The sequence below is a fragment of the Mastigoproctus giganteus genome, chromosome 6, assembly GCF_048544385.1.
Source record: "Mastigoproctus giganteus isolate SK-2022 chromosome 6, ASM4854438v1, whole genome shotgun sequence".
NCBI classification, from domain to species: domain Eukaryota; kingdom Metazoa; phylum Arthropoda; class Arachnida; order Uropygi; family Thelyphonidae; genus Mastigoproctus; species Mastigoproctus giganteus.
The window spans coordinates 138369634-138397014 of NC_143580.1; the positions used below are offsets into that span (position 1 = coordinate 138369634).

Sequence of the window (27381 nt, forward strand, 5' to 3'; positions counted from 1 at the left end):
TTGTGACTAATTACCATGAAGAAAAGCATTAGCTCATGCGTCGACTTTCTCCATATTCTGAGGGTACGCCTAAATTAGTTCATTTTGAATTGTAAATGAGTACACGATAATTTAAATTTTTCGTTTATTCATTCAACTGCCGTTTTCTGGAACAACTTTCCACAGAAATTCAAGTCTAATGTCAACAGATATCTTCTTTCGTCTTCTCAACCGAAGCACGGCACTATAGGTTCCAATAAAAAAAAGCTGTCGTTTAACCTTGTCAACGGTTTCGATCTTAAGAGCAGCCGTTGTGATATTTTAAAAACAATAGCTCACAAGAGAAATTAGTTATTTCAAAGAAAGCATCGCTTTGATTACTAGGAATTTCTCAGCTTTACGTCCCGTTTCTTAAACGCGAATCATAGAATACGTAGGTGCCTTTAATGAAATAAAGAGACTGAAGTGTTTCTTTGAAGCAACACAATAAATTTTGTGTTTATTAAGATCTCAGCGATTATAGGATTGAGGTTTATAAAGAGACAGTTAAAGGAAATTCCCCCAAAGTGAAGCGAATTGTAGGAAGTTTTTTTCCTAGTAAGCAAGTGTTAGGCATTACAATAAGGTGCCTCCATGGAGAAATTGAAACACCAGCTTCCTTGCACCGTATGGCCTCACTGAATACTAGAATCTCTTTCAATTATGTGCGTAGTAAGACAGCCAATTGGTTACTGTCATTGACACGCAGAGATTATCTTATCACCCTGTTGAAATCAGACTTCTTCAGTACATGTCGTCCTTCTGCCAAAGGGTATCCATTGACTTGAAGAATACGAAGAGACTCCAGTTCTGTGTGTTACAGCGATCTGGAAACGAAAAAAAAATTACATCTCCTTGATGATTAAGACATATTTTCAGGATGATGCGAATATTAAATATTGTATTCCCAGATTATAAATAGCAAATTTATCCCTTCCTTTTGGGTCATGGATCGACTTTCTCCATTGTATTTTAATGAGACTACCACTAGTTTTATGGCACACTTGAGTAGAAACATTGGTTATTTTAGCTCATACTTTGCCAAGTACTGTGGTATTATCGACTGCAGGTTCCCCACTCGTGGTGTTTTTAGATATACTTCTCAAAAGAACGTATTCTGGATTATATCTGAAGAAACAATAATAAAAATCAACCTTCCCATTGCAAAATTTAATCAGAATCATTAGAAACAGAAATTATTCGTGTACATAAAAAATTGGATTGTCACTATTGACGAACAGAAGAGATCAATCACTCTTCTGTTCGTCAATAGTTCGCCCCGAGATAAAAAAAATTCCACTCAGGGCGTTTCCCAGCAATGTCAACGTATTCCAAAATAGAATAAATTATATTTTGTTAATTACCACGGTCTCCAGACATAGAAGTATGCAAATCTTTATTTACTGTCTGGTGGGTATGAATCCTTGTTGTGCACGAGTCTTTTAAATGACACTGCAGGGCATAGTTGTGTTATCCTGACGATTAATATAGGAACGAATCTTTGCGATGATGTTTGTCAGATTACCATGAAAAATAACTTCTTGCATCGACATGACTCGTATTTTGAGAGTACGCCTGAATTAGTTGAATTATAAACTGGTCATTTCTGATTACAGTTTGCCAATTAATATGGTATTGTCGAACTACTTTGAGTTGGAGTTCATCCACTCATATTGTTAGAATGCCAAATGAACTTCGTTTTCAGTTTAGTCCTGTGAAAGGATTTGAACCAGAGTAGACATGACAAACTGGAATTATTCTTGGGCATTAGTTTCTCAATTCTACCAAAAGTTCATAAAACTTAGAATTGTGGATTTTCACTGAAGTTCAGAATCATTTAACTATAAACAGCAAGTGCATTCTGATCTTGGTCTTTTAATAGACAATGTCTTACTTGATATACTGTATATCAAAAAGCCGTTTCTTTTCTGATGAGATTCAAAGATTGTCTTCCCATTATTAGAGTAGGAAGTTTCATCAGTCTAGTTTGATTTCTAATATATTCATTGATTGCACCTAGTAACGTTAAAAAGTTTAATGTTTTCAAATGAAACTCGTAGTCTGTATGTAAAGTAACATTTTATATTAACGAAATCTTTTTTTTTTACTCATTAGAATGGCCTCTCTGATATAAATATACTTGAGTTCAACTTAGGAGTTTCATAATCCCTCTATGAAAGTTTTTGAACTTTAGTGTTAAAAATCAAGTTATCCTTTACTTTAGCATCTATAATCATGATAGTTTTGTAGATTTATTTGTTAGAAACTTTCCGAGTGAACTAATAAAGGAGATTAATGTGTAGTTGTCAGCAATGGGATACTTGGACAAATGTATGCACGCTCACATGAAGAAAACTAAGTCCAGGTTTTTAATATTTGCAGAGACATAAAATGTTACAAATGTTTACAGAACGTTGAAAATACCAGCGAAATTTGACGTGGAACTGTTTGTGCCTGGCTGTCTTCCTGTCATTAGAAACACTGAGCAGCAACTTCCCAATACCAGCAACACTTAGGACGGAATTGGCTGTCGAGCAGTAACTTCTACCTTTTCGCTCCCTCGCATAGGCAGGCGCCGGTAAAAGGAAACTTAGAGAGATCACGAGGTGTCGAGGAAAGATGATCAGGTGGTTAGCTCTCCGATGAACACTTCGCCTCCATCGACGGTCAGTTTCTCGAAAGTGAAGTACCCCGACTTGGTGGAAGAGGATGAAAAAAGAACTTGAACCTCGTAAAATATCTGCGACAAGTCCCGGGTTTGTTCGTCTTCGCCAAAGTTTGCGTACAGAAGGAAGCGGGGCCTCCTGGGGTAGTATCTTTCCAAGGCCAGGATGCACGCGTCCACGTGGTGTACTTTATAGTTGGGCTTGCGCACTCGAGTCTCCTCATCAAAGATGCTATCCATAAACAGGGATGCGGTCCTGTTCCTCAGCTTGATCAGACGACTGATGATAGCTACTCTCTTCAGTTGCTTCTCCACGTTCAGCGTCTCGTTCGACGAATCTGAATATACAGGTAGCCACGGTGAAGTTTCTAGGCCCGTGAAATTGCCGTACGTATTAGAGGACCACTGCATCGGGTAGAATTGCCCTCCTCGGAATACCTGCAAGATGAAAAAAAATCCATTTATACAGAATAAACGACAATAATTATTGATCATTATGGAACAGAAACTGATAGCTTTGGATTCTTTTAAGTATTGCACCATAATACCAGTTTATTGTTTGATGGAGAGCTAATAATTCCTTCTGAGAGTCATACAATGATTAAAGTGTAGCCCGAAGTATTTTGATACTGGAGCCTTGGACAAAGTTATGGTAAGACGAACCCTTCTGCTACCGTGTGGCCACGGATCTTAATTAGTTTATTCCGTTATGTACAAGTCTTCAAATTATATCCTAAGGTTGCCTGACGTTAAACAAAAATTACAACTCGTTTATCATATTCTAAAACTTATTGAACTGCTTGCTTTTATTTATACTTTCATTATCTATTTTTTTTTCCAGGAGCATCGCCTCAAGAAGTGAAAGTCAGTTGTCCAGTACCTTAAATAGATCCTGCACAAGGCAGCTGGTAGCTTAGTTTGTCAATTGGAGTATTGATATTTTCCCAATCGATCTGTCAGGTGACCTACAAAACTTGAAAGCAATGCTTCGTCTTTCACTGCCAGCTTAATAAGATAAAACTTCTTTCTTCAAGAATCATCGTATATATCCTAGGTTGCCGTTTCCTAAACCTTATGTTTCAAGTAACAGGATACGTACATTAAAGTACTCTGGGTTGACTGTTTTTGTTTCATTTCCGCCAACACTTTCTTTGTCACGTTAATTAAAATCGCATCGTCATTTACCATGCTCTTTGAATTCAAGTGTTCTCACGACTGCTTTATTTACCCATTTCTCATAGCCGTTCACTTTTTCTTTCTCCTGTCGATATCGGAAGACTTTCTTTAAGAGTTTAAAAAAAAACTCGATAATCTTAATTACAATCATTAAACTGAGCAGCCGAATTCAAGGATACCTGCACACTTCCTGACGCTAGCCAAAAGAAAATAAATTGCTAAAGTTTTGTTCGTTGCAAATGAATGAACAGCCTTTCCCATAGATGGAGAATTAATAGAAAATTTCCGTGTTGGCTCACGATGGATATTTTTATCTTTTATGTACTCGAAGAGTTAAAAGTTTTTTCTACTGTCAACTTACAATTTATAAAGTTAAATACCTTTTGTGATCCATTAAAGTACGCATGATATCTAAAGAATTTTACAACTATGTTTGTTTTTAACCAATATTCCCAAAGGATATTTATAGTGACATTTCGGGATTGTCACTAGTAGGTGAGATAGTTAAACATGTACTAAAAAGAGGCGCATAGGCGACAGCAGCTTTCATTATTCTATTTCTCCTGGGCTTTAAGCTCGACCAGAAGTGTTAGTAGATCTTATCCTTAAATACCCGTCTCTCTGGACGTACGCTTGGCGTTCTTCCAGATCATTTATCAATGGAGTAATTGGTACGGGGGTGATGATGACAGGTATTCTTAAAAAACTACTTTTCCTCTATTAATTCGACTCTAGTGAAAAGTTTGTGTTCAGGTTAGCAAACCAGTCATGAATAATCAGGTGTCGTTGGAGCACGGAGACAACCAACAAATATCACTGGTAGCTGTGAGAAAGTCGATTCCCATAGATGAGATGGGATTAACTGAAGGTTTTATTCTCAAGAGTGAATTTCTCAACATTCCCACAACCGTTACTGGAGTCTTCAATATGTTATCACGTTCTTCTTTGATGCCTAATGAAATTCTCCTCCAATCACTTAGCCCTTAATGTATCCAGTAACTGCAATACCAACCAAGAAATCTTCGTCCGTTAGAATTTAAGACGTTCTTCTCTTTCCTCTTATAATTACAATGTATTATATGGCGAATCTGGATGATGGCATATCCAAACTTATGCGAATATTTCCTCGATGGAGCCTTTAAAGACATGAGATTTAATTTTCGGTTTTATTCGAATTAAGCCCTTCTTGTTTTCTTAAACAGAAACATTTGATTGATTTCTATTATTTTTAGCAAGTATTAACTGTACTGTTGTATCAACTTGTTATTGTAAAGGTACGTGTACGCCTTACACGCATTTGCATATATTCTAAATCGGAGTAGGTGTAGGTGGCTGTAGTTGTGTGTGTTCTAAGGTCGATTTTGGGTGTGAGGGGGGAAAACACCCCCCTCACAGCCTCGGCCCGAGATCAACTAACTCGGTACTGCGAAAACGACAAGAGAAAAAAATTCCACTCAACCCGAGTGGGATTTGAACTCAGGGCGTTTTCGCAGCAAGCGCGCTGCCATACGCACTACGCTACCGAGGCCCATACTAACTAATCACTAAACTGTAACTTAAACTTACGACAGAAAAGAGGAGAAAAAAATTCCCCCCTCTTATCTTAAATGCTCTGTTGGTAATATAACGTTTTAGCCTTTTTTGTTGGTAATATAACGCATCGAATAAATTGTAAAAACATTTTCAATCGGAAGTATAAATAATATGCTAAAAGTTGCACTGCACGCTTTTCTGAAAATCCTTTATATTCCAACAGATATTTAAAAAACACTGCCATAAGCCAGGAAAACGTTTGCTGTTTCCTATTCTTTTCTTTTTATACAGAATGTATAAAACTCTTGTTAACTGGGCCTTGTACAAGACAAGATATATTTAAGTTTAGTGAAATTTGAAAGGTCACCAAGGATACATTTCAGCTGTGTAAGGCAAATCTTTTGTAACAAAAATAAAGTAGTGCTCAGCAATGGGGAACTCCATCTTCTTGAACGTATGTTTGTGGCAGATCATTTTGATCTTCACTCGAATGATTCTGCGACTCAGAAAATTTTGAAAAGTGTCATCGCAGACCATAGTCATGAAGATCCTGAAGAATGCCATGTCGCCAGATACTATTTAAGGCTTGTTCTATGTCAAGACATCGCTGCTTCTTGAAGACCATGGACCTCATAATAAAGGCAGACAGATCTACTTTTATCTTGAAGTCCATGGCCTGTATTTTCGCACCGTGCTCAGGTCATACCACTATTGTGAGATGTCAGTATATAATCTTTGGTGATGGGGTGAGAACAATTTTTTTTTCCTTTTCACCAGCGATTGGTGCGTTTGTGGTCGAATTCTTATTCACCCTGCGTTACAGTACCAAAAAACCAAATGAATTTTTTTTTCTAACTGATTAATATTATGCTACAATGTCTGTCGTCGTCCCCTCCCCTAATCAGTATTTTAAAGATGGAATGAAGCCCTCTAATTTTTTGCAATTTCGATGAACATATTACACCTCCCTCCTCTTTGGTACACAGTACTGAAATTGCATTGTTTGTTTGGAATATACCTGCCTGAAGTTTCTCGCTCGCTCTTCATTTCATCGTTATTCTATGGTGTACCGCCATACCAAATTTTATCCTGCCTCATTGCAAGCTGCACGAGTTTTACCACGCTTTCTACGTGTTCTGTTAATTTTGCCGAGCAGTGCATTTCACCTACTTAGACCAAAATGTATCTGTTCATGTTGATTTAGTAGTGCTGGAGTCAGGAGTTTTCCAAATCTTGTGCAGTGGTCAATTTCCGACAATTTCTGCACTACTCGATACAACGTCAACCTCCGAGACAGGCCAATCAGTCGAAGTTATATGTTGCCAGTTATGGTGTTATTTGCAGTTGAACGTGCATTTTAGCAATATATCTCTAAAATGCGCTTCCTCCATTCCCATCAAGACTTTCTCCCAAATAACCTTGGTGGAAACATTAGTGATGAACACGTTTTCATCAAGATATTTCTACCATGGAGGAACATTAAGGGACGTGGAAGCCCAGTATGGTGGCGCACTATTGATGGAAATTGATCACGGCTCCCGTCTAATGACACGTATACCTGCCATTAGATAGGAGAAAATGGGCTGGTATCAACATCTATTTATGGATTTTTTTCCTGGTTACTCACTAGTGCCCTCTTTTAGTATTCTGCGTCATTTTAAATATAATTTTTCACTTCGCATCAGTCAGTGATCCTGCCTAATCAAGAGCGGATTATTGGCCATAAGGATTCCATGAAGTTTTGTTAAAAGTACCCTAACTTTTTTACAGTAGCTGTAGATATCTTCGCTAATATATACCTACCGAACTACTCAGCGTTCATTTCTTAGAGGACACTTGTAATCACATCCCCCCTTTTGACAAATACCGCATTTCTTGTTCATTCGATGTTCTTTTCTGAAGACACCATTCTTCCCCACCCCGTACATCAGGGACTTTCCCCTTTCTTTCATTAGTGGCGAACGACTACGTCAAGAAAGTAAACAGAAACCGTTTTTATCGTTGTTCACTAGCTCGCTGAGATCAACCGGCATCCCAGGGCCAAGGAGTTATTCCCAGATAGAGATGCGATAAATCAACACCGAGGGTGGAGGGGATCGATGCTCACCGCATCCCGATAGCCTACAATCGCTCGGTCAAAAGCTCTTTGTTGCGCGATGAACACCCTGCAAGTCGCAGGTAAGAAGGAAACTTTGGAGCGTAGCTGGCAAAAATCTTATCTACGTGCAACCTACACAGCACTAAAGATAAGAAAGTAGTGAATAAAAATACATTTCAAGTCAGCTATTTTTGGCTACACGCTCTCACTGAAGGATTAAGTAAAAGAGCAAGAAAGCTACCCTAACCCCAGGAAGATATAAAACGAGGAATGTTGAATAAGTATCCTAACAAGTAAATATAAAAGAAAAAGAGTTAGTTGGGATTGAAATACAAAAGAAGTCTTTGCAGTTGATTCTTTTGGGCTCTCGCTAACCGAGTTTCTTATGATTATCTGAAAAGAAGCATTCATACTTTATTAATAAATTTAAGAGAGCATATTTTAAGGTTTGGCGTCCAAAATCCCGGATTTATCGATCCTCCGTTCTCTGTTTTGAATCTAGTAAGTTAAGTAGTTGTAGAGAATTCATTAGAGTTGCACAAAACGAGGACTACGATTATTTATAGTTTCAAAATAGTACAAAATATCACAGCTGAAGTGGCGAGGACACTATGGAAGCGGACACATTATCGATATTGCAAAACGATTAAGAGGGCCGTTATCGACAATCGATAATTCCTGACTTTGATGTTAAAAAAATGCAGGACTTAAAGCGCAAAGGAATCGCCATTAGAAAAACAAGACAATTTATGAATTCAGTACGCTTATATGCATTTATAAACGAAGACGATTTTAACAGAAAACGCGTTCAAATCACTTGCATAGCTACACCAGCGAAATTCGGGTAATTTAAAAATCATTAGAAGTATGGTGCACAGGCCAGGAGAGAATTACACTGGATGGACTAAACGATCGTGCATAGGCCAGGCCAGAATCAATACAGTGCTACAACAAAAGTGCAAACATTTGGAAATCCGTAAGATGAATAGGAATCGTGGGTAATGCGGGAGGAGGAATTAGCAGAATGCAAGCGATAGAAAGGAACTTTCTGTGCGGTATTTGTGCAAAGACCAGAAAGATAGAATAAGAAACGTGGCCATTCGGGAGAAGAATGATTACAAGAAGCGATTGAGAGGAAAGGCTGAGATGGTTCCTTGTTGGGTTTTAGGAGAATCGGCGACTAAGGCCATATTGCTCCGTGTATATTGTCTGTACTAGGTCGATTTTCTGTTTTGCTGGACGAAAAACCATGCTGTGTTTGCCTGAGACCGACTAACTTAGCCACGTTGTTAAAAATGCCCATAAAAAGTCGACGGAACTCGAACTCAAGTCTTTTCTACCCGGTGTGGGATGACGCGATCCTACCAACCACAGACGAGGACGTTTGGACATGTAAAGAGAATGGAGGTTAAGACACTGCCAAAGAGGATGTCAGAAATTAAAATGGAGCATGAAAGACCAGAGAAAGACCTGAGAGAAACTGGTGCAAAGATAGGGTGAAATGGAGAGGACTGGTTTCTTTATCGACCCGGCAAGAAGCTGGAATGACAACGGATAAGTAAGTAAACAGGAAATTTAATGCTTATCGTATGAATACTAATGAACGCCGCCTTTTAAAAGTTTTTGAAACTATTTGTTCCATTATAAGATTATCCAATTATCTACACGTGATAAAAAAACAAATGACGATTGTCCCAAGACAGGAAGAGCAGCATTCATAGATGACCATAGGTCATTTGCATCCACGTATGCCATGAAACTGAACCATTATATTTGCAAGACTGCTTCCAACCTGACTGTCTTTGCTGACGAATTTTTCATAGGAAATATTATTTCAACTGGCATCTGTAATGCCACCTCTTCATTTAAAACCATTTCAAACTCGTACATCGATCATTCAACATCCATTGAAGATTCAGCAGCCAACTCACCAAATAACTTTTCTTCTTCGTTTAATCTCCCCATCTGTATTCTCTGTAGTAACCTTCCCCCGTGTGCTTTTTCTTGAAAAGTAAAATTTGCCGTGTTGCTATGTTCAGTGCCAATAATCCTCTTCTGGATTCCCAACCTTCATCCCATTTCCAGTTCTTCACTGTACGATTCAGGAACCTTTCATATTTGAGGTTATCTTCAAATCAAGCGCGGTGTGGGTTATAATACGAACGCAGTCCATGTTCCACAATTCTACATTTCGTCATCGCCTACCAAATACTCGAAGAAATCTTTCTTTACTATTTAAGAAGAAAATGAGACAAACTTCCTCTTTCTTCAAAATATAAAAAAAGAAAAAATCAAGATATTGTGCCCTGATACGAGCTGAGTTGACCATTTTTTTTAAATCTTCCTTATCACGAAGGACTTAGGACAAGGTCGCTCTCAGATATTGATCTCAGCATAACCCGATCAATGGAATTCTGATTACGGTTAACTCATAGCTTATAAGTGTCTAAGAAAGAAAAATCTGCTGCTTTTTATGTTACTTCGATAGAGCAATCTCGTACTTTTTCTTGACCATATTGCGCTATATTTGATCTATTGGTCATATTGTAACTTTGCACAACTTTTTCTGATACAGCACGTCCTTGTAACTGGAGCTAACAATCAATACTTGCTGTATTTTTTGGATATTGAGTTTATATATATATATATAATCTTTATTGTATACAAACATGGTATATACAATAGACCCTTCACAGCAGTAATGCCAGGGGTTTTACATTGGCTGGTGGACAATAATAGCCTTGGGGAGACGGGGCCCACATCGAAGTTCGGGCTCATCCCCCAGAGCCAACAATAAAATAGAATCAGTGTCAGATTGTTTACAGGATATATGCTTTTGACAGTATTTACAATGAAATAATAAAGATATTCGTATTTACATTATGTTATATTAATATTTATATTCATAAAGACATCGTGCTTTGAACATTATGTACAACACATTGGGCATTATTATGCTGCCCTTATTAATGTGCACTTTGCCTGGCCAAGGTCAGGCTCTTAAGGATCTGTCTTCGGTACCTCCGATCCTTCACAAACCTACAGAGGTCGCCGTCAATTGAAACGATTGTGGGAAGCATCTCCTTGGGGAGAAAGCGGTCACTGAGCGATAGTCTGTTATAGTGAGCTGTGAGCATGGGAGCTGACCTCAGTCCGGGTAGAGGGATCCTCCAGCCACACAGTTCCCAGATGCTTGGCTCCGAGACCATTCCGGTTGTCATCTTAACAGTGAAAACGAGGCGTTTTTCTAATACAAGATCTGGAAGTCGGGCAAAGTGAAGTGACGTCGCCATCGCAGTTGTCCTTTGCTGGGGTGGACGACGATGTTTTTGCGTGATCCAACGAAGGAGCCAGTATTCGGCGGAGTACACGCGCTTGATGTTGGTAGGGGCCGCGGACCCCCAAATTTCCGAGGCATACAGTACGACGGAGTATACTGAGGTGTATACGTATCGACGAGTCACATCCAGATCCCTAACGTGGAGCAGTTGTTGTTTTGTGGTCCAGCGCATTTGACAAAATTTTGCTATGAGCTTGTCAATGTGGGGGTTGAAGCTCAGTTTATAGTCGAACACGACGCCCAAGTCTGTATGCATCTTGACCGCTGGGAGGGGAATGCCGTCTAGTGAAGCTTGGATTTCAGTGGGTTGGCGCTTCAGAGAAAAGACCATTTGGGCTGATTTGGCGGGGTTAATGAGGAGGCCAAATTGATGGAGATAGGATCCTAGGTTATGTAACTTTTCACAGATCTTTTTATTGATGTTTGAGAGATGTTCGCCGGGGTTAATCTGAGTATATATTTTAATATCATCGGCATAGCAGAGTATGTCTTCTCTCTGTTGCACAAACGGAATAATAATTGCGGTGAATAATGCTCCGGAGAGAACTCCACCTTGGGGAACTCCCGCAGTGATCTTTCTCCAGATTGTGTGTTGATCCACTTTGAGAAGAATGGTTCTGTCAGAGAGCAGGGCTGTGATAAACCACAACATGTCACCTTTTATGTAGAAGTAGTTTTCTAGGAGGTGAACAAGTGAGGGGATACTGATGGAGTCGAAGGCAGCTTCCAGGTCGATGTAGGTGACAGAAAGCTCTGCTTTCGCTTCTAGTGCACTGAGAATGGTGTTGGTTAACGATGTTAAATTGGTGACTGTGGATCTACCTGGAATTCCATAGTGAATCTGGGGGGGTTTGTGAGGCATGATTTGATTGATGATGGTGGAAAGTAATGTCTTCTCCATGAGCTTCAAGAGGCTGGATTTTTAATTTTTCTTAATCACGGTATATACGTTTCTATGAAGATTTTTTCCCTCCAACTTGATGGACATTAAGGGACAAAGACTTCCAGTATTAGCGAATGCGAATAGAGATAGTACGCGTGTCCAATGACGTCATAAGGCTTTGAAAGGTGCAAGCAGAGATGGTAGCGTGGATGCTGCCTTTGGAAATAATGGCCGACTGGGAAAAGTTTCTGATTTCTCCCCTAACGATATGTCTGTTAGACAAGTGAGTGGGCAGACGGGGTATTCGTGAGATGGGCGGTCGTTATGCCGCAATAGGCCACTGAGGAAATAAAGTTGCGGGATGTAGGAAGCTAACGATGTCGTTTTGTAACGCTGTTGTCAAATCAATGAGACATAAGAGGTTGTTTATATTAGTGATGGAGACATATTGCAGTGATAGTGCATGCTGCGTCTGCTTAATGTTACATTATTGTTAGGTTTTGCCCCTAAAAGCAAATGTTTTGCTGTTTCCATCATACTTTGTTTTTCAGGGGAAAAAAGATATTTTCCTTTTAAGAAAGTATATTGCGCAGTTTATGACAGAACGCTTTCCCACTTGCAGCTAACACGGATATGCCTTAGAAAGAGGAGACTTTTAAATGCCGGGAATAATAGCTTTAGGGTGGGCGCGTATACTTTTTGAATGGAGCATTTAGCCTTTATAAATATAGGCTAATATCCTCAGTTTGGTTCATAAAAGGTTACGAGCAGTTATGGGATACATTTACTTAGCGTAAAGGGACATCTAGTTGAGGAAACAAGATCTATATTATGACTAAACGCTAATGAAACGAGTATTTATTTATTTATGAATGCAGAAAGAAAGAAGAAAGTAGCAACTTCCGCAGACGTTTCCCGGGAGTAATTTTAAACCGCTTTTGCAGAGTGGCAATCACTGTTCCAACCGACTTCCAGAAAATTGCAACTGTTGGGTAATCTAAGTAGATTTGTGGATCGGTAGGACTTTACCCACGTTTTTGTCTTTGGTGGGAGGATGGATTAGATTCTCTGCTTTGTCCTAGAAAATTACTGTATTTTTTGATTTTGATCGAGTCTCTTTTGGGGGAAGGGGAATGAATCCTAGAAGATACCCCCGGTGTGCCGCTGAACCTAACCCACAGGATAGGGGAGCTTACTTGATTAAAGTTGTGCTTCTCATTTCCTGTTCAACATGCCTTTTAAGTAATCCTCGAGTTCTGAAGGTAATTCCATTGAAATCCGTCCACTGGGAGTGGAGGTGTTACAGGTGGATGCGGACAGACATGGTGAAGATAGTAGGCGCTTTACAAATTTGCCAGCGAAATTACCTGAAAATAATTCAAGTAACCTAAATCCTATAACTCGTGGCGATAACAAAACAATTCAATCTTTGAGAGGAATTTGCCTTAGTGAGGACATCATTCTTAGCTAAACAAGTTCACCATTACGTTTTACGCAAAATAGGGTATCGTCCTCTTTTAAAAACTCATTGGATATATTATGCCTACTTCTGTTCTGTTTATTGTCGTTTTAAATAGAGGCATCGTTGCCTCTTTCATTTTATGAGTTTTTGAAATTTTGGACTTTTAAGGAAATTTCAAATTATGAAATTAATTTTAACGTTCAATAAACTCAAATTTATTCAGCCCTTTTTCCAAAGATGGCACTTCTTACTGTGTAACTGTAAGCAGTGCTGTGTCTGAGTTCGGTTTTTCACCAAGTATTCTTCATTGGAATCCTTGATGACAAACCAAGAACCCCAATTAAGTTATTAAAACTGTTCAGTTTGGAAATTAACCTTACTCGTAGAATTTAATTTATAATCATGGCATTTAGTGACAAATATTTTTTGCACATCAATTGCGTACAAAACAGAAGAGTTGCATGGCTCAATCTATTGTGAATATTCTCTTTAGTTAGTAACTCGCCAAAAACTTTTCTAGTATTTGGAAGTTTTCTTCCACTTTTCAAAGAAAGAGTCGCAAACTGATCTTAGATTATTTCAAGGTGACAAATGTAGAGTCGATGAAAGAGCTACTCGGTCTGTAAATTACTAAAATCTGAACTCTGATGCTTAAAGGACGATTCGCTCTTGGGTGGTCCAGCATGGATTTTGACCTATAATACTAGCTGCTCTCGTCTAATAGCTAGTTGGATTCATCGTACAAACGCTCTGTACTATTTCTTATTTCATCCAGCACACATTTCATATGTCTGATGTTTGCCTTTACAGTTTGGTCATCTTGGTTGTTACGAGTACTTGTTTGCTCTTTAGAGTCACATGCCGCACAAATGCTGCTCCTTGCAAGCCGTCAGAAAATGTCCATATTTCCATCCTCTAAACCAGCGCAGCGGATCTAGGATATATGGTCGAACATCGCATGCTAAGTATCCTGCTTTAAGAGATGCCAGATGTCTGGTCGGTTAAAAGTCAAGATGATATTTTTAGTTTGGATAACATTACCATCCCCTCTGACAAAATTATTTTAAACTACTGCCGCTGTTTATTCTTCTAACTCCATCTTCATTTCTTCCTCTGTGACACTGAGGAGGTCCCAGGCGTAAATTACACCCCGGGATGACTGCGTTGGAGTACTCCAGTTTTGTAACAGTAATGTTGAAGCTCAAAAATAAATTAACAGGTCTGGTTTCCCCGAAGTCTGTTACTGGAAACCAAAAACTGAAACCGTAGCGCCGTTGATCCTCAGCTGTTTCCAGGTTTTCACGAATAACTGTTCGTTCAAGAATCAACCTTTTGCGTTAGTATGTAGATAAATCAAAAATTCCTTGCGTGAGTGTTCTTTATTGTGAAAATGCCTCGCGTGCCCTGACATGATGCAAACACAGCTCCATTTCTTACCTACCAAGATTGGAATCGAAATTTAAAGCAGTCAGAGGCCACACGGCGAATCATTTCTACGAATAGCAACTGCAAATTGCGTGGGTGACCATCAGATGGTAGCGCTGCTGTCTGCTAAATTCATCACATTCCGTTTGTTCTGTAGCATTCCACATAATCTGACATTGGTGAGAAATGAGCTTTTGTTTAAAAGAAATTCCCTTCTTTGTGTCGCTTTCCCAACTAGGTATTATGCATTTGTAACTGTAAGCGCATTTATTTCTCTTTTTTATTATTTTTTTTGAAAACATACTCATAATAATTATGAAATTACTATAATATACACTTTTCCACTAATGATATGAAATTTTGCCACAAGATAAAGCATCTCCATGACTTAAGCAATGTTATTACATTCATCGTAAAGGTTTCATTAAACCTGAATTTGAATAAAATACTTCTGTTGTTTATCCGACGAAACAGTATACTGGATAATCGGTCTTATTATACTGCCTCACCAAAATATTAGAAAATGCAGTTAATAGTGAGAAGGTTCTTTAGCAGCGAGAACACCATCAACAGCTCTCTCTTATTGCTTGCAGGGTGATGTTAGCTCAATCCGAATTAGAAATGGCGCATTCGAGAGTTGGCAGCTATTCTCGCTCTCGGATGCGCCATTTCAAATGATTCCACAGGTTCCGATCGGATTCGAATCCCATTAGTAAATGTGGAGGACCAAGGAAGCCACTTGGGATACACTTCATCCCTGAACCATCCGTTACTGGTGGACAATGACATCATCGCGCTGGAACGTCCATTACCACCTGAATGCGCAACGTCGATAGTGACCTCAAGAATAACAAAAGGAAGGTCGCTCACATCAGAAAAACACCAACAGGTCACGTTAAACATCTGGTGGTTCTATTCTGATGTGGTTCTCCCATTCCCGTATTAACTTGATGCAGTTAGACCAGATTATAGGTAGTATAAAAAGGTGCATGAGGAAAATGACCTACCTGTCTGAATTCCAAAGAGGTCAAAATGTTGGTGCACGTTTAGCAGCAGCATCGATGATTAAAACTGCTGATTTGTTTAATGTATTCATAGCAAGTGATGTCTACATTCACCAAGTAGGGAAAAACAAAATCTGACAGAAAATCAAAGCTTTCAGACACTGAAAATGATTTTAACACGAAAACATAACGCCACTGCCCAAAAATAGTTGCAGAACTTTAATGTGATCTCAGCAATCCAGTTTTATAGTTAAACACTTCGGCGAGAACTTCATACAGCTGACACTTATAGCAGAGCCACTATTTCCAAGTTACTCGTTACTGATGGTAAATGCTAGAAAGAGGATCAAGGGTGTAAGTGGCACAAAAACTGAACACTTGATGATCGGAAACATGAAGAATCATCACTCACACTTTTTTCAACAGCAGGGAGAGTCTACGTTTGGCGAAGGCCAAAAGAACAGTCAGAATGATGCGCTTCCAAAAGGAAGCGCATCATTCTGACTGTTCGCAGCCAACCGTCAAACATGGAGGAGGATCAACAATCATTTGAGCAGCAATATCTTGGTATTCTTTAGGTCCTATCATCACCACCACCCCGAACGGCCAATTGCTATCACTGATTACCTTGATATTCTGAATGACAAGGTTTATCCCATGGTGCAATCATTATTTCTCACAAACCATACTGTTTCAAGATGATAATGCTCCAATACATGCAGCCAGATGTCTCCAATCTTGGTTTGACAAGCATGAAGCCGAGGCTAAGCATCGTCCATGGCCTGCACAATCACCAGACTTAAACGTTATTGAGCCACTGTGGGCATATTCGGAGAGGGAAATGAGAAGCAGATCTCCTCCACCTTCATCACTCAAGGAGCTCGAAACATTCCTTCCACGAAGAAGGGTCTGATATTCCTCTTAAGACAGTTCAAGATTTATTTGAATCTTATCCACGTAGAATACAAGCTGTTTTAAAAGCGAAGGGTGGCCCAACCACCATTTTAGTGCATGCCTGCGACTCTTATCGCACGTGTTTCCTTTTTTTTTTCTATTTTTCAAAAAAAAAACATTGCATATAACAGGGTGTTCCACATCATAGAGTTTTTTCCTGTTCTGTATTGTGCTTGCTGCTGAGGGTTTTTCCCAGTCGATGGTCACTGATTACTACCCCCAAATCCGCTGTTTCCCTAAATGATGCTTCCACTACTAATATTATTAGTGCTGAATACATAACAATATTGGTGGTGATACCAATAATTAACTACAAATCATTAAATTATATCGATCGTTGAAATCTCTCAATTACTAATCATTCGATTATGCCCATCAATAATTTCGTCCGTTGACTTGCAGATCGTGTAAGTTAAGTCACTTTCCGATGTAATGTGCATCAACACAGTGTCTAGTTTTCTTTGGCTCGTAGTGTACGGTCAATCAAACGAGATGATTGAATTTACTTCAAAGTTCAATCTACCGTCAAATAATATAATATGACGACTCACTTATTTCACTCGGTGCCTCATTACCCCTCACAGTTAATGGCTTTCTTAATGAGGACATCAATGTGTTTTTACAAGGGTGCCAATGGATCGTCCAGAACAAATTACTACCCGAAATGCAAAGTCACATCTTGAATTAATTGGAAGCAGCAGAATCCTCGATGCCATCTGCCCCTCCGTGTCCCCGAGCTGTAATTCATACCCTCACACTCGGGGACCACTACCGCTAGTAATGAAGCATATAATTAATCCTTTTAGACCGCGAAAGGGGACGCACTTCCACAGAACTCCAAGCGTGCACGTGTCTCGATAATGTATTAGCGGTGGAGAGTAATTACCCTCTTATTTCCCTATTATTCGCGGACCCTGCAGATAAAATAGATTTCTTGTTATCTTTTCTTATGAGGTTGTGACAAGCAATGTATTTTAAATGTCTGTGATGGATTCTGTCTCGTAGCCGTGGCCCCCAGTTTCCAATATTCCTTCCATCCATCACGCCTTGAGGGGTGCGCCCGTTCCGTGTTCCCTATCCACAGGGACAGTTGCGCAGATATGACGGCGTCTGTAATTTGTTACGATGATGAGTGGTTGGTGATTTGGTCTGTCTAAAATGCATTCATTATTCCGTAACAACTCGCTGCTCACGTGTTTTATGACATCAGTTGCTACCTCGTGTGCGTGTACGTATAATGCATTCCATTTCGAAAGCGTTCTACTTTTATTTCTCAAAAATGGAACCCAGTTTCTATTGAAATATGAAATAACTCGGCAAGAACATCAAACAAATAGTCGTGTTGTTTATCTTTAGATGGTGATGATGAATACTTGGAGGTGGGCAAATGTCTTGATAACAAGCAAACAAAGCATGCGCTTTTGACAATCTGTAAAATCAATTCGGATCAAATACACACACTTCATTCTATTTTGTTCTTCGCCTATTGGAAAGAAATTTATTGCAAGCGTACGAGAAACGAAATAATGACGAATGCATTTTGGTTTTGATGTTAAACGAACGAGCCAGAGCTGGAGTGATGATTTTTCAGACTTCAGTAAATATAATTAATGGAATTATTGGACTAAGAGGAAAAACCAACCGTACTAGGTATACAGATGTAAAGATTCTGGTGAAATATGGCCTGAGATGCCCAATAGCTGTAACCACCACCAAGTGTTCAATCACATAATTATGATTAAACACTTGTTGGTCAATTGCATTTCGTTTAAAAAAAGGCCCAACCTTAAATGGATGTCGAACATAATGACCAGAGTAAGGTACAGTTTCTCTTATCCCTTAAGAGAGGAGATTAGAAGACCAAGCTAGTGTTCTGATTTACGAATATTAGTTGTCTAACTAAAGTAAATTTTCATCACAATGAAATTAATTCAAAATTTTGATCTCTGGACCGAAATAATCCTCTACTTGTTGAGGGGAAAAAAAGCAAAAGGAGACGAATAATCAAAATGTCTCTTCCCCTTTCCATTGCTATATATTGAGTCTAATGTCTCTAAAGTTCTGTTTCTTAAGTAAATCAATAGCACCATTAAAAATATCGCTGGGAAGAAGAAGGTCAGTGAAGACTACGGAAAGCGAGCTCGGTGCTGTCAAATAACATGATGCCAATATCGAATTTCATCTTGACGAGTCTGTAGCTCGATTTCTTGAAAGGAAGTGGAACCTTAACGTATTGCAAATGTCCAGAAAAAAGCAGAAAAAAAAAGTTTTTTTAATCTATGTCCGATAAGACAATGCAGATATTGCTACCAATCGATCGAGTCCTTGGGAAACGAAATACGACTTAAATATAGTAGCTAAGATAAGAAAACCTACTCGGGATTTAAACTTCCTTGAAGACGTTGTTTACTAAATTGAAGGAAAAAGGTTTTTTTAATTCATTCAGAGTTGGAAAATTGGTTTCAAAAGGGATAATTATCTTTTTAATGGACGCGAAATTGATTTATGCAAGTACAAAACAAAATACACCTGACAGCAATTTATTTTCTGTTTTTTTTCTGAAGGAAAAATAAATGTTCTTTTACTTTCTTCACTTTAAACTAGCAAATGTTTCCAAATATAAGTTTTTACAAAATGATTTTCGCCATTTAAGCAAGAAATTAACTTCAGGAACCGTTTACATTTCTAAGAAGATTCTTTATTACCATCTCAGCTAAAAGCTCTTCAGAAACGCGAGGAAGAGTAGAAAAACTTCAAACGTCTAAAACAAACAGATCTCTAATGAAACACTCTTTGCCTTCTTTGTATCAGGAAATAACTGAGGAGAAAAAGTTGCCCCCAGGGGACTAACTGTTTTTTTTTCTCCATTAGTTGTTAAATATAAAAAAAATGGGTTTGAACTTGGGAATGAGAGTAATTTGACACATCCAATGTATTTTAAAAACACCACGTTGGAAACAAACACGTTGAATGCGCAGAGAGAGAGAGAAAGAAATACGTTAACGTTCCAAGAGCTAAAAAGAGATGGTACATTACTTGGGAGTGTAAGGAGGGAGGGAGGAGAGATAAAACAACTACAGCTTCTTTCATCGCATCTTTTTAAACGTAAATTGTACTCCCACTTGGTAAGGTGAATAAATATTGCAGAGAGGATGTAAAGGATGGAATCTACATCAGTGTATACTTATATAAGCTGTTTTTTTCGGGCAAGGACTGCCTTTCTCTCCAGAATTAGTTGATAAAACAGCGCGCACAATACCGTGCCCTCATTCTATCTCCAGTACACTTATTTTTATTTATCTTTAAGAGATCTAAAAAGAATGGTGGTTGGTACTGTAATCTATCACACTACACTGAACAGACTGATTTAAATGTCCAACGAAACATGTAGAAAAATTTGATAAATGGCCATCCCGATCCATTTTCCACGGTGTCAACTATTAGTTATAAACAGAGGCAATCATAAAATGGAATCCTTGGTAAGAATACAAAAATGCATCCGAGTGTGTTGTAAGAGTAACCCGATATTTCGTCGCATTCTATTCATAGTACAGGTTCTTGGAACAGCCACAAACACGTGACTTAATTTATATGATTAGCTGAAAGAATGGAAAAACTCAATTTTTGTTTCTTTCCACTTTCACGGACCAACACGCTCTGCTCCGATGTCGTTGGGTGATTCAACACTTTCGTGCAAATGGGGTTTCTGTTTGTGACGCTGCTCTTACGTGAGAACAAATAGCAGATAAACGACAGAATTCCAGGGCCCATCATGCGGGGCTGTTCATCTCACGTGGATGCAGAAGTAGAGTACATTTTATTACAATAATCTCAACGGAGGGTAAATGCCATTTCAAAAGTTCCTGTCTAGGTAGAGGGTGAAATTGCTGCTATTTCGTTTGGAAGATGTAATTTACGCGGGCCTATTTCGACACTAACATCATCACGTTAGAATAAACCACCTTTGAATAGTCAGGTCATAATACTACCCAACAAATAAAAGCACATAAATGCCAGCATGCATTGTGTGCTGTTCAAATAAACTACACTTAATGCCATCGTGAAATAGACAACTTCATCTGCACATCATTATCACTGCCCTAAATGCCGCTTGTCCTTTTGACCTGTCTAACGAGTATTTTATTATGAAAATACAAAAGTTTGTTTGTTTGTTTTGATTATTATTAGAACTTTGACAGAATGGTTCCTTACTCTTCGCTATGCGCCTTCTTTTCCCAATACTCCAACACGTTTGGGAGTACAGCAATATTTGACGGTTCCCCTATTTTCACTGAGATGATGTTTCTTTTTTCAGGAGGGGTGGCAAGTTGGGGGTTTATTTCGCAAGGCCATAACTGCTCTTAGAATTTCAGTACGCAATTAAAATTGTCTCACTTGGAAAGAATGGATGGATTTACAAAAAAATTGCATACACAACTGTAGCTAATGTGAATGTAAACTATTAGCATGTCAAGTTGATCGGCGAAAAGGACGTCAAATAACATTCAATTACTGCCTGACATAGGATTCTGAAAGTGCTGTGAAAACAGAATGACTTTAGCGTGACATGTAGATCTATAGTATCTTATGTAGGACGGCACATGAACGTCAGTTCAACTCCACCTTGGTACACTGCGATGAATACAGAGCTCTCTAAGGCCAGAAGCGTGGATCACCTGGAAAGCCTGTCCAGTGTCCGTCTACACCACGAGGAGGTAGGCCACAACTACTCATTTACCATGGCCCAACTTCGACAGTCATGCACTGAATGTCCAAAGCGAGTTTGGAACCATTTTAAAGGCCCTCGTGCCAGAAAGCCGCCACCAACACAGACACACACAATCATTCCCTTTCATCCAGGAGACAAGACAACAGAAGACGAAGAAAATAGTATAAGGAGGAATTTAAAAAAATGTGCAGTATGATAAAGGATACTACTCGACCATGTCTTTATGCAGTGCTGTCCAAAGTAGTCCACAAAGAATAAAAGTCTTTAGTTAAACAACAGCAATAAACTTATCCAAAAACAAGGCCAGAAAGGCAGGAGCAAGTTCTAGATGCAAATCTGTTAATCTGGAGTGGTTACAGAAGTCACTAGTTGATTGAGAGTTTTAATAAAGGATGAGCCAGAAAAAAGGCAACAACTGTTAAAACTTTGGCGTGTTCTTGAAAAACCAGCAAATTTTGTTAATGAGGTCATCAGGACGACAGACGAGGCAACAGGTCGTATTTTTATTTATGTTGTGTTTTCAATTTGATTGCTCGCATTAATATTGAGGTTGAAAGTCTTCCTGCTAATGGACCGTATTAGAAAGTCTAAATTGGTAAAGTTTTGCGTTAAGAGAACCATGCCCAGTTGGTATGTAGGAGGCAAACAGTGAGGAAGAAAACCATTTTCTGGTGGATAATGGAAGTAGTGTAGTCATATTAGCAACGAATTTTTTATTAATGGCTCCTTTTTCTGTAGAATTCCATCTATTCTGCCAAACATTGAGTAATAAATTCCATCATCTGGTTCATTCAGTTTTGGTATTGGCCTGAGGATTAACAATGATTCCCTGAAATTCCGTAGAAATGCTTCTGCAGATATGAAAACAAAGAGCACTTGAGTTGATACTGAGCTGGAGTTGATACTGTTTGGAAAACGTTACCAGCCAGAAAACGCCCGGGTTCGAATCCCGTTAATGACGCGAGGAACTTTTATGGGCTTGGGATTTTTCTCATTCCGTGGCTGAGTTAGTCAGTCTCGGGCGTAGATAGCAAGGGCCCCTTCACTCGGAAACTCGGGGTTTTCGTCTATTAGCACAGACAAATCGACCAGAAAACACACTCAATTCAAGAATGTAATACACTTGGTTTGTTGAATGATGTTCCAGGTGACCCTAGTGCGACATTTATTTATCGGTAAACGTGAAGAACTCCAAGGAGAAAACAACGTTGATTAGTGGATAACTTTTTACAGTTTTAAGTTCAGTATGTCTAACTCAAAGACTAGCAGCATAGGTTGTAATTGGGATTACCACAGCATTATAAAATAAATGTAGAGTTTTAGTGTTCAACCCCCAGTCTTGTCTGGTAATTCTCTTTACTTTGACGGACAGGTGTCGAAGATGTGCAGTAAAGGAAAAGCGGTCGTTGATGATGATGATTCTTAAATTTGATGCATCTGACAAGTGAAAGGGACTTAATGTCAAGTTTTATAACTGGTGGTCTGCCATAGTCTAATTTGTGTTTTAAAACCATAATCTTGGATTTCGTTGGAGATAATTTCAGTTTATTCTTAGTAGACCCAGACGATAGTCCAAGAAGTACTTTATTGGCACACAGTTCTAAATCAGATCTTGAGTTTCCATTTACCAAAATAACAAATGTCATCTGCATATATTTTGAAATTCGGTCGTCCTCAGCAGCCAATCATCAAGAACCAGGTTCCAAACCAAGGGATCCAAAAATGATCCTTGGAGGGTCAACCGCGGAAGACATCTGTGAACCATGCTACGGTTGCCTCAGACTGACTAGCTCAGCCATGTTGTGAAAAGGCTTTTTCGAACTCGGGTTTTTTCAACCCAGTTCACGTGAAGAGGACGGTATTTATATACCAGCCTTGTTAGTCGAGAGTACTGCGAATGATCATTTAAAATAATGCAGTAACTTTAACACGCGTAAGGTGATGCAACTGACTGACTTCGAAATGGGTGAGATTATTGGGTTGTCAAAAGATGGATGGTGAACATGGCAAATCCCGTTCGTGTGTCATGGTGCCCGAAAACTATTGGCAAGAATGAATAGAGCAAGACAGACACTCAGTTAATTCACCAGGGCTGAGCTGGCGTTAGAATAAGAAACATACCCGCCAGATTTAAATCTTAACACCACTCCCGTCTGCAGATGTGTCGGGGACTACGATAAGCAGGCGACTCCGCAAAGTGGGGGGAGCTACATTCTCGTCTGCCTGTGGTTCAAGAGAGATTTTTGGGTACAAGAATAATATGGTGTTGTCTTTAGTGACGAATTGTATTATTGTTTGAGACCAAGTGATGGCCATATGCGCAGTTGCAGACACGCTGGCTACAGAGGTAAGCGGGAATCAGAAAGCAGAAGACTGGCGGAACGCCAAGAATCGTAATACGGAGAGCCATCAGCTGCAATAGTCGTTCACTTCACTCCTTATCGATGGCACCTTGATAGTAAGACACGCTGAAATAATTATAAGACGGGTATCCTTCCTAAGCTCCGTACAAAATGCTATTTTCCAACAGGCCATCCACATACACTCTCATATCTCGACAGTACCTACATGGTGTGAATACGCTTCCTTAGTCCGCTCGTTAACCAAATATCTTGTTCATCAAACACCTTTCGGATTGGCAGGACATTCGCTGACTTCTGCCCTTCACCCCGTTCCCTACGACTGTTGCGCAACTCAAAACACCAGTGCAAGAAGAATGGCTCAATGTTCAACAAGATAATACTCAACAGCTTTTCGACTCCGCGACATCTGACCGCTTGTATCGCTGTTCATGGAGGCCATATTCATAAGTAATAATATTCGTATTAGTTATTCATAAGTTCATATATATTCATAATTTATTATAAATTTATTCATAAGTGAGGCGCATTTCCTAAGTGAATACTGCGGAACTGATAATCCTCAACCATTTCTTGTTTACATTTTTATCTACCACCACTTATTTTAGCTCAAAGCACGCACTCTTCTCAGGTGGAGCATTCTCAGTAACGTGTTAAGGCCTGTGAACTGAAAAGGTTATTCAGAATTGCTCATCGAGGAATGAAAACTCCATATGACTGTAAAACTCACTTTCAGATTCATCTTCTCTCCATGTATTACGCATATATAAACTCTAATAAATAAAACAAATATTACCTGTGAACAGCAATTTTCCAACGTACAAAAATACGAAGAACATTATAATATCGTAATCAACAACAGAAATAAGCACTTTGCTGTAATACGACCTTAATCGAAACCTGTAATGGTAGAAAGATCGCTGTATGGTACCAAACAAGTGACAATGTCTTCAGAAGCTAGCCTTCATCATCGATTGTTGTCGTGCCATTAAATGCTGACATCAAAGAGGAAAAGATTACACGCTATAGAATGACTTAATAACTTGTAAACACGTTGGGATGCCACTTGCTACCAGACAAATTATTATGGTTCATTAAACAGTTCATCAACTTAGCCTTGCAATTTTGATCATTGTCTCAATGTTTGAAGCCTCGGCTCATATTATTTATCGGTGCCAAAGGGCAGTTTATACAACGACTTAGGGATACCACTACCCTCATCGTTTAATTCCTTTAATTCAGGGGAACAGACCAAAGTTTTGAGAAACTAAAATATTTTATAGACTTTTTAGACCTTCGCATACTCCGTTTTCTTCAGAAGAAAATATTCATTAAAAAGTTACCTAAAAATATAACCATGGAGTAAATTCACAAGCCACATAACTACAGAACCGTCTTGGGAAACAAATGCGCTCGAACAATTAAGACATCATTTAAATTTGCAACTGTTGTGATCATCGGAAGGATAGTTCTTGGACCCGAATTGTTAACTTGGATTTCCTTATTCTTTAACTTCTCTTTTTTGGACGCACAGATTTGCTACCGGATTGAACACTCTTGATGTGCCTCCTTATTACGGGAGTATCTCTACCGATTTTTATCAATTAATACTGATTTATATTTGACTGTTTAGGAAACGGTATACTGGATATCGACGTCCAGATGAACTAGTTTAAACTTGAATTCCCAGCCTTTGTTTTAACAATTTTTTTGATTGTTCTGAACCGCAATTTTAGTTATCCCTGACTGGAACGTTAACCATGATTGTGACTACATAAGTTGATGATTCTCTTTAATCACACTAACTACACTATTTCGAAGACTTGACTCGATGTCATCTAGGCCTCCCAGAACTGGACTTGATCTACTGGGAATCTTCTGAATTGCCCACCGGACTAGAATACTTACTCTCACTATTGAGAAATATCCCAGAATTCGTTTCAGTTTCCACAACTACGACCTCATGCCTGGCCCCTTACGAACCTGATGTATCCTTTTAATGTACCTCCTTCTCCTCGCCTCCTTTATTATTTTACTTAATTCTTATTATCATTATTTATTTTAAATTTTTGTTTATTTTCTTTTATTTTTATTTCTTTCTTGCTCGCCTCTTTGGAGGCGGGATCTTTTGCTCGCCTCTTCAGATACCATTGCTGGTTACCCTGGTGGATTGGGCTCCGGGAGGTACGGGAGTGCTGCCACCCAAAAGTTTAGCTCCTGCCTTCCTGTGAGTGCAAAATCTTAGTAGTCCTATCTGCTCTGTTAGGACAGTACATACACAGTTGTGGCCCGCCTCTTCGTGGTATGGAGGGACACAGGGGAGAAGCTTTCCTTGTGATCTCTGATAGAAAAGTGGCCAGATATACAGTAACTAAACAACACATATTACACAAACATGCATATTCTCCGCGTGCTAGCATTTTTCAATGTTATCCCTTTCATGGAAGTGATCACTTATTTGCAGTACTAAATAAAAGCAACCTTCTCATTAATTATAAGTTAAAATGTACTTTAGCCTTGATATGATGTACTTAATTTTTCTTCTGGTTAATGACTCAATTTTTCGAGTGACACACGAAGCTTAAAATAGATGTTTCTAATAATTCTGAATGGGATTCCATCAAGGTCCACTCGATTAGGCTACACAATGCTGGAGAATTGAATAAGAAAACGGCAGTAAGACTGCACACTTTAATTTGCCACTGGAGAAGTCCGCGGGTCTTTTCCCATGCTCTTCCCTTCCCACGAGCACATTAAACTAGTCACGATAAATTCTTAATGCCGGGTTTTTTTATTTATCTGTTTCTTAAGAAAACATGGAGCGACGACTGCTTTCTATTGAAATCGTCTCTGTGCACCGGGTGGGTTTTTTGTTGCTGTTTATCCGTTGAAGAGATTCTCATTTCCCATTCCGTTTTGCATCTCAGCTGAATGTTCACAATAGCGAACTCATCTCCCAATTTCCATTCACTCGGCAATCTCCAGCAGGAACACACAAACACGCCCCAATACAGGTAGCGAGAAAAAGAACGGATCAGAGAAATCTCCGTTTTGAAAAGTTTGAAGAAATTACCCGCGAAGGTCGATAAGCACTCGGTATCTTCTACACGCACGTGTTCCAAAGAATAGATTTGTTCCATTATATTGCAGGAGACAAGGAACGGTGCTTGCTTGGAAAGCTCGGTAAATAACCGACAGAGTAGCGTTCCATGTGTGAACACCCTCGTAACTGGGCTGGCAAAAGACTCTTGAAGGTAAAGAGAGAGATGTTATTTTACTCTGCAGTTGACAGATAATTAACCGGAGAAGAACTTCTGAAAACAACCCAGTATGGTGAACGCATACTTCAGATGCACGTTAGCATATACACACACACATCAAGGGAAAGAACATAGAAAGCTAAATATTGTTGAAGTACTGTTTAGGGTTCAGTTTAAATTTATTATTATTGCACCAAATTAGCCATTTAGGCTAACTTACTTTGATGTCTTTAAGAAGAATCTTTGAAATACAATTTAAATGGAATTTTATCAAAACATTAAGAAAGAAATCAGTGAAATCAAATTCGAACCCATTTGACATTTTTGTGCACCCCAAATAAAAATGATCCTTAATTCGATATTGCGTACTTTTAATTTTCTGCGAGCGATACTGTTATTTATTTAAACCAGTGGAAGCTCTGAGAAGGTTGGTTACTTGTGGAAGAAATTAAGTCGTGATTAAATAATGGCCAT

At 39.0% G+C, this 27381-nt stretch overlaps 2 protein-coding genes across 2 annotated transcripts in view; one reads left to right on the plus strand and one right to left on the minus strand.

Moving 5' to 3' along the window:
* The window catches only part of UGP (UDP-glucose pyrophosphorylase), a 443603-nt gene extending 440035 nt beyond the window's left edge, over positions 1 to 3568 (plus strand). Inside the window, exon 16 of the mRNA XM_090376515.1 lies at positions 3525 to 3568. The gene's annotated coding sequence lies outside the window, so the exon portion shown is untranslated. The remainder of the gene's footprint in view (positions 1 to 3524) is intronic.
* Positions 2386 to 27381, minus strand: part of LOC150084613 (maltase A2-like) — a 91699-nt gene continuing 66703 nt past the window's right edge. Inside the window, exon 4 of the mRNA XM_090376513.1 lies at positions 2386 to 3121. Within this exon, the coding sequence (XP_090232639.1) occupies positions 2642 to 3121 (480 nt within the window). The 3' untranslated portion in view covers positions 2386 to 2641. The remainder of the gene's footprint in view (positions 3122 to 27381) is intronic.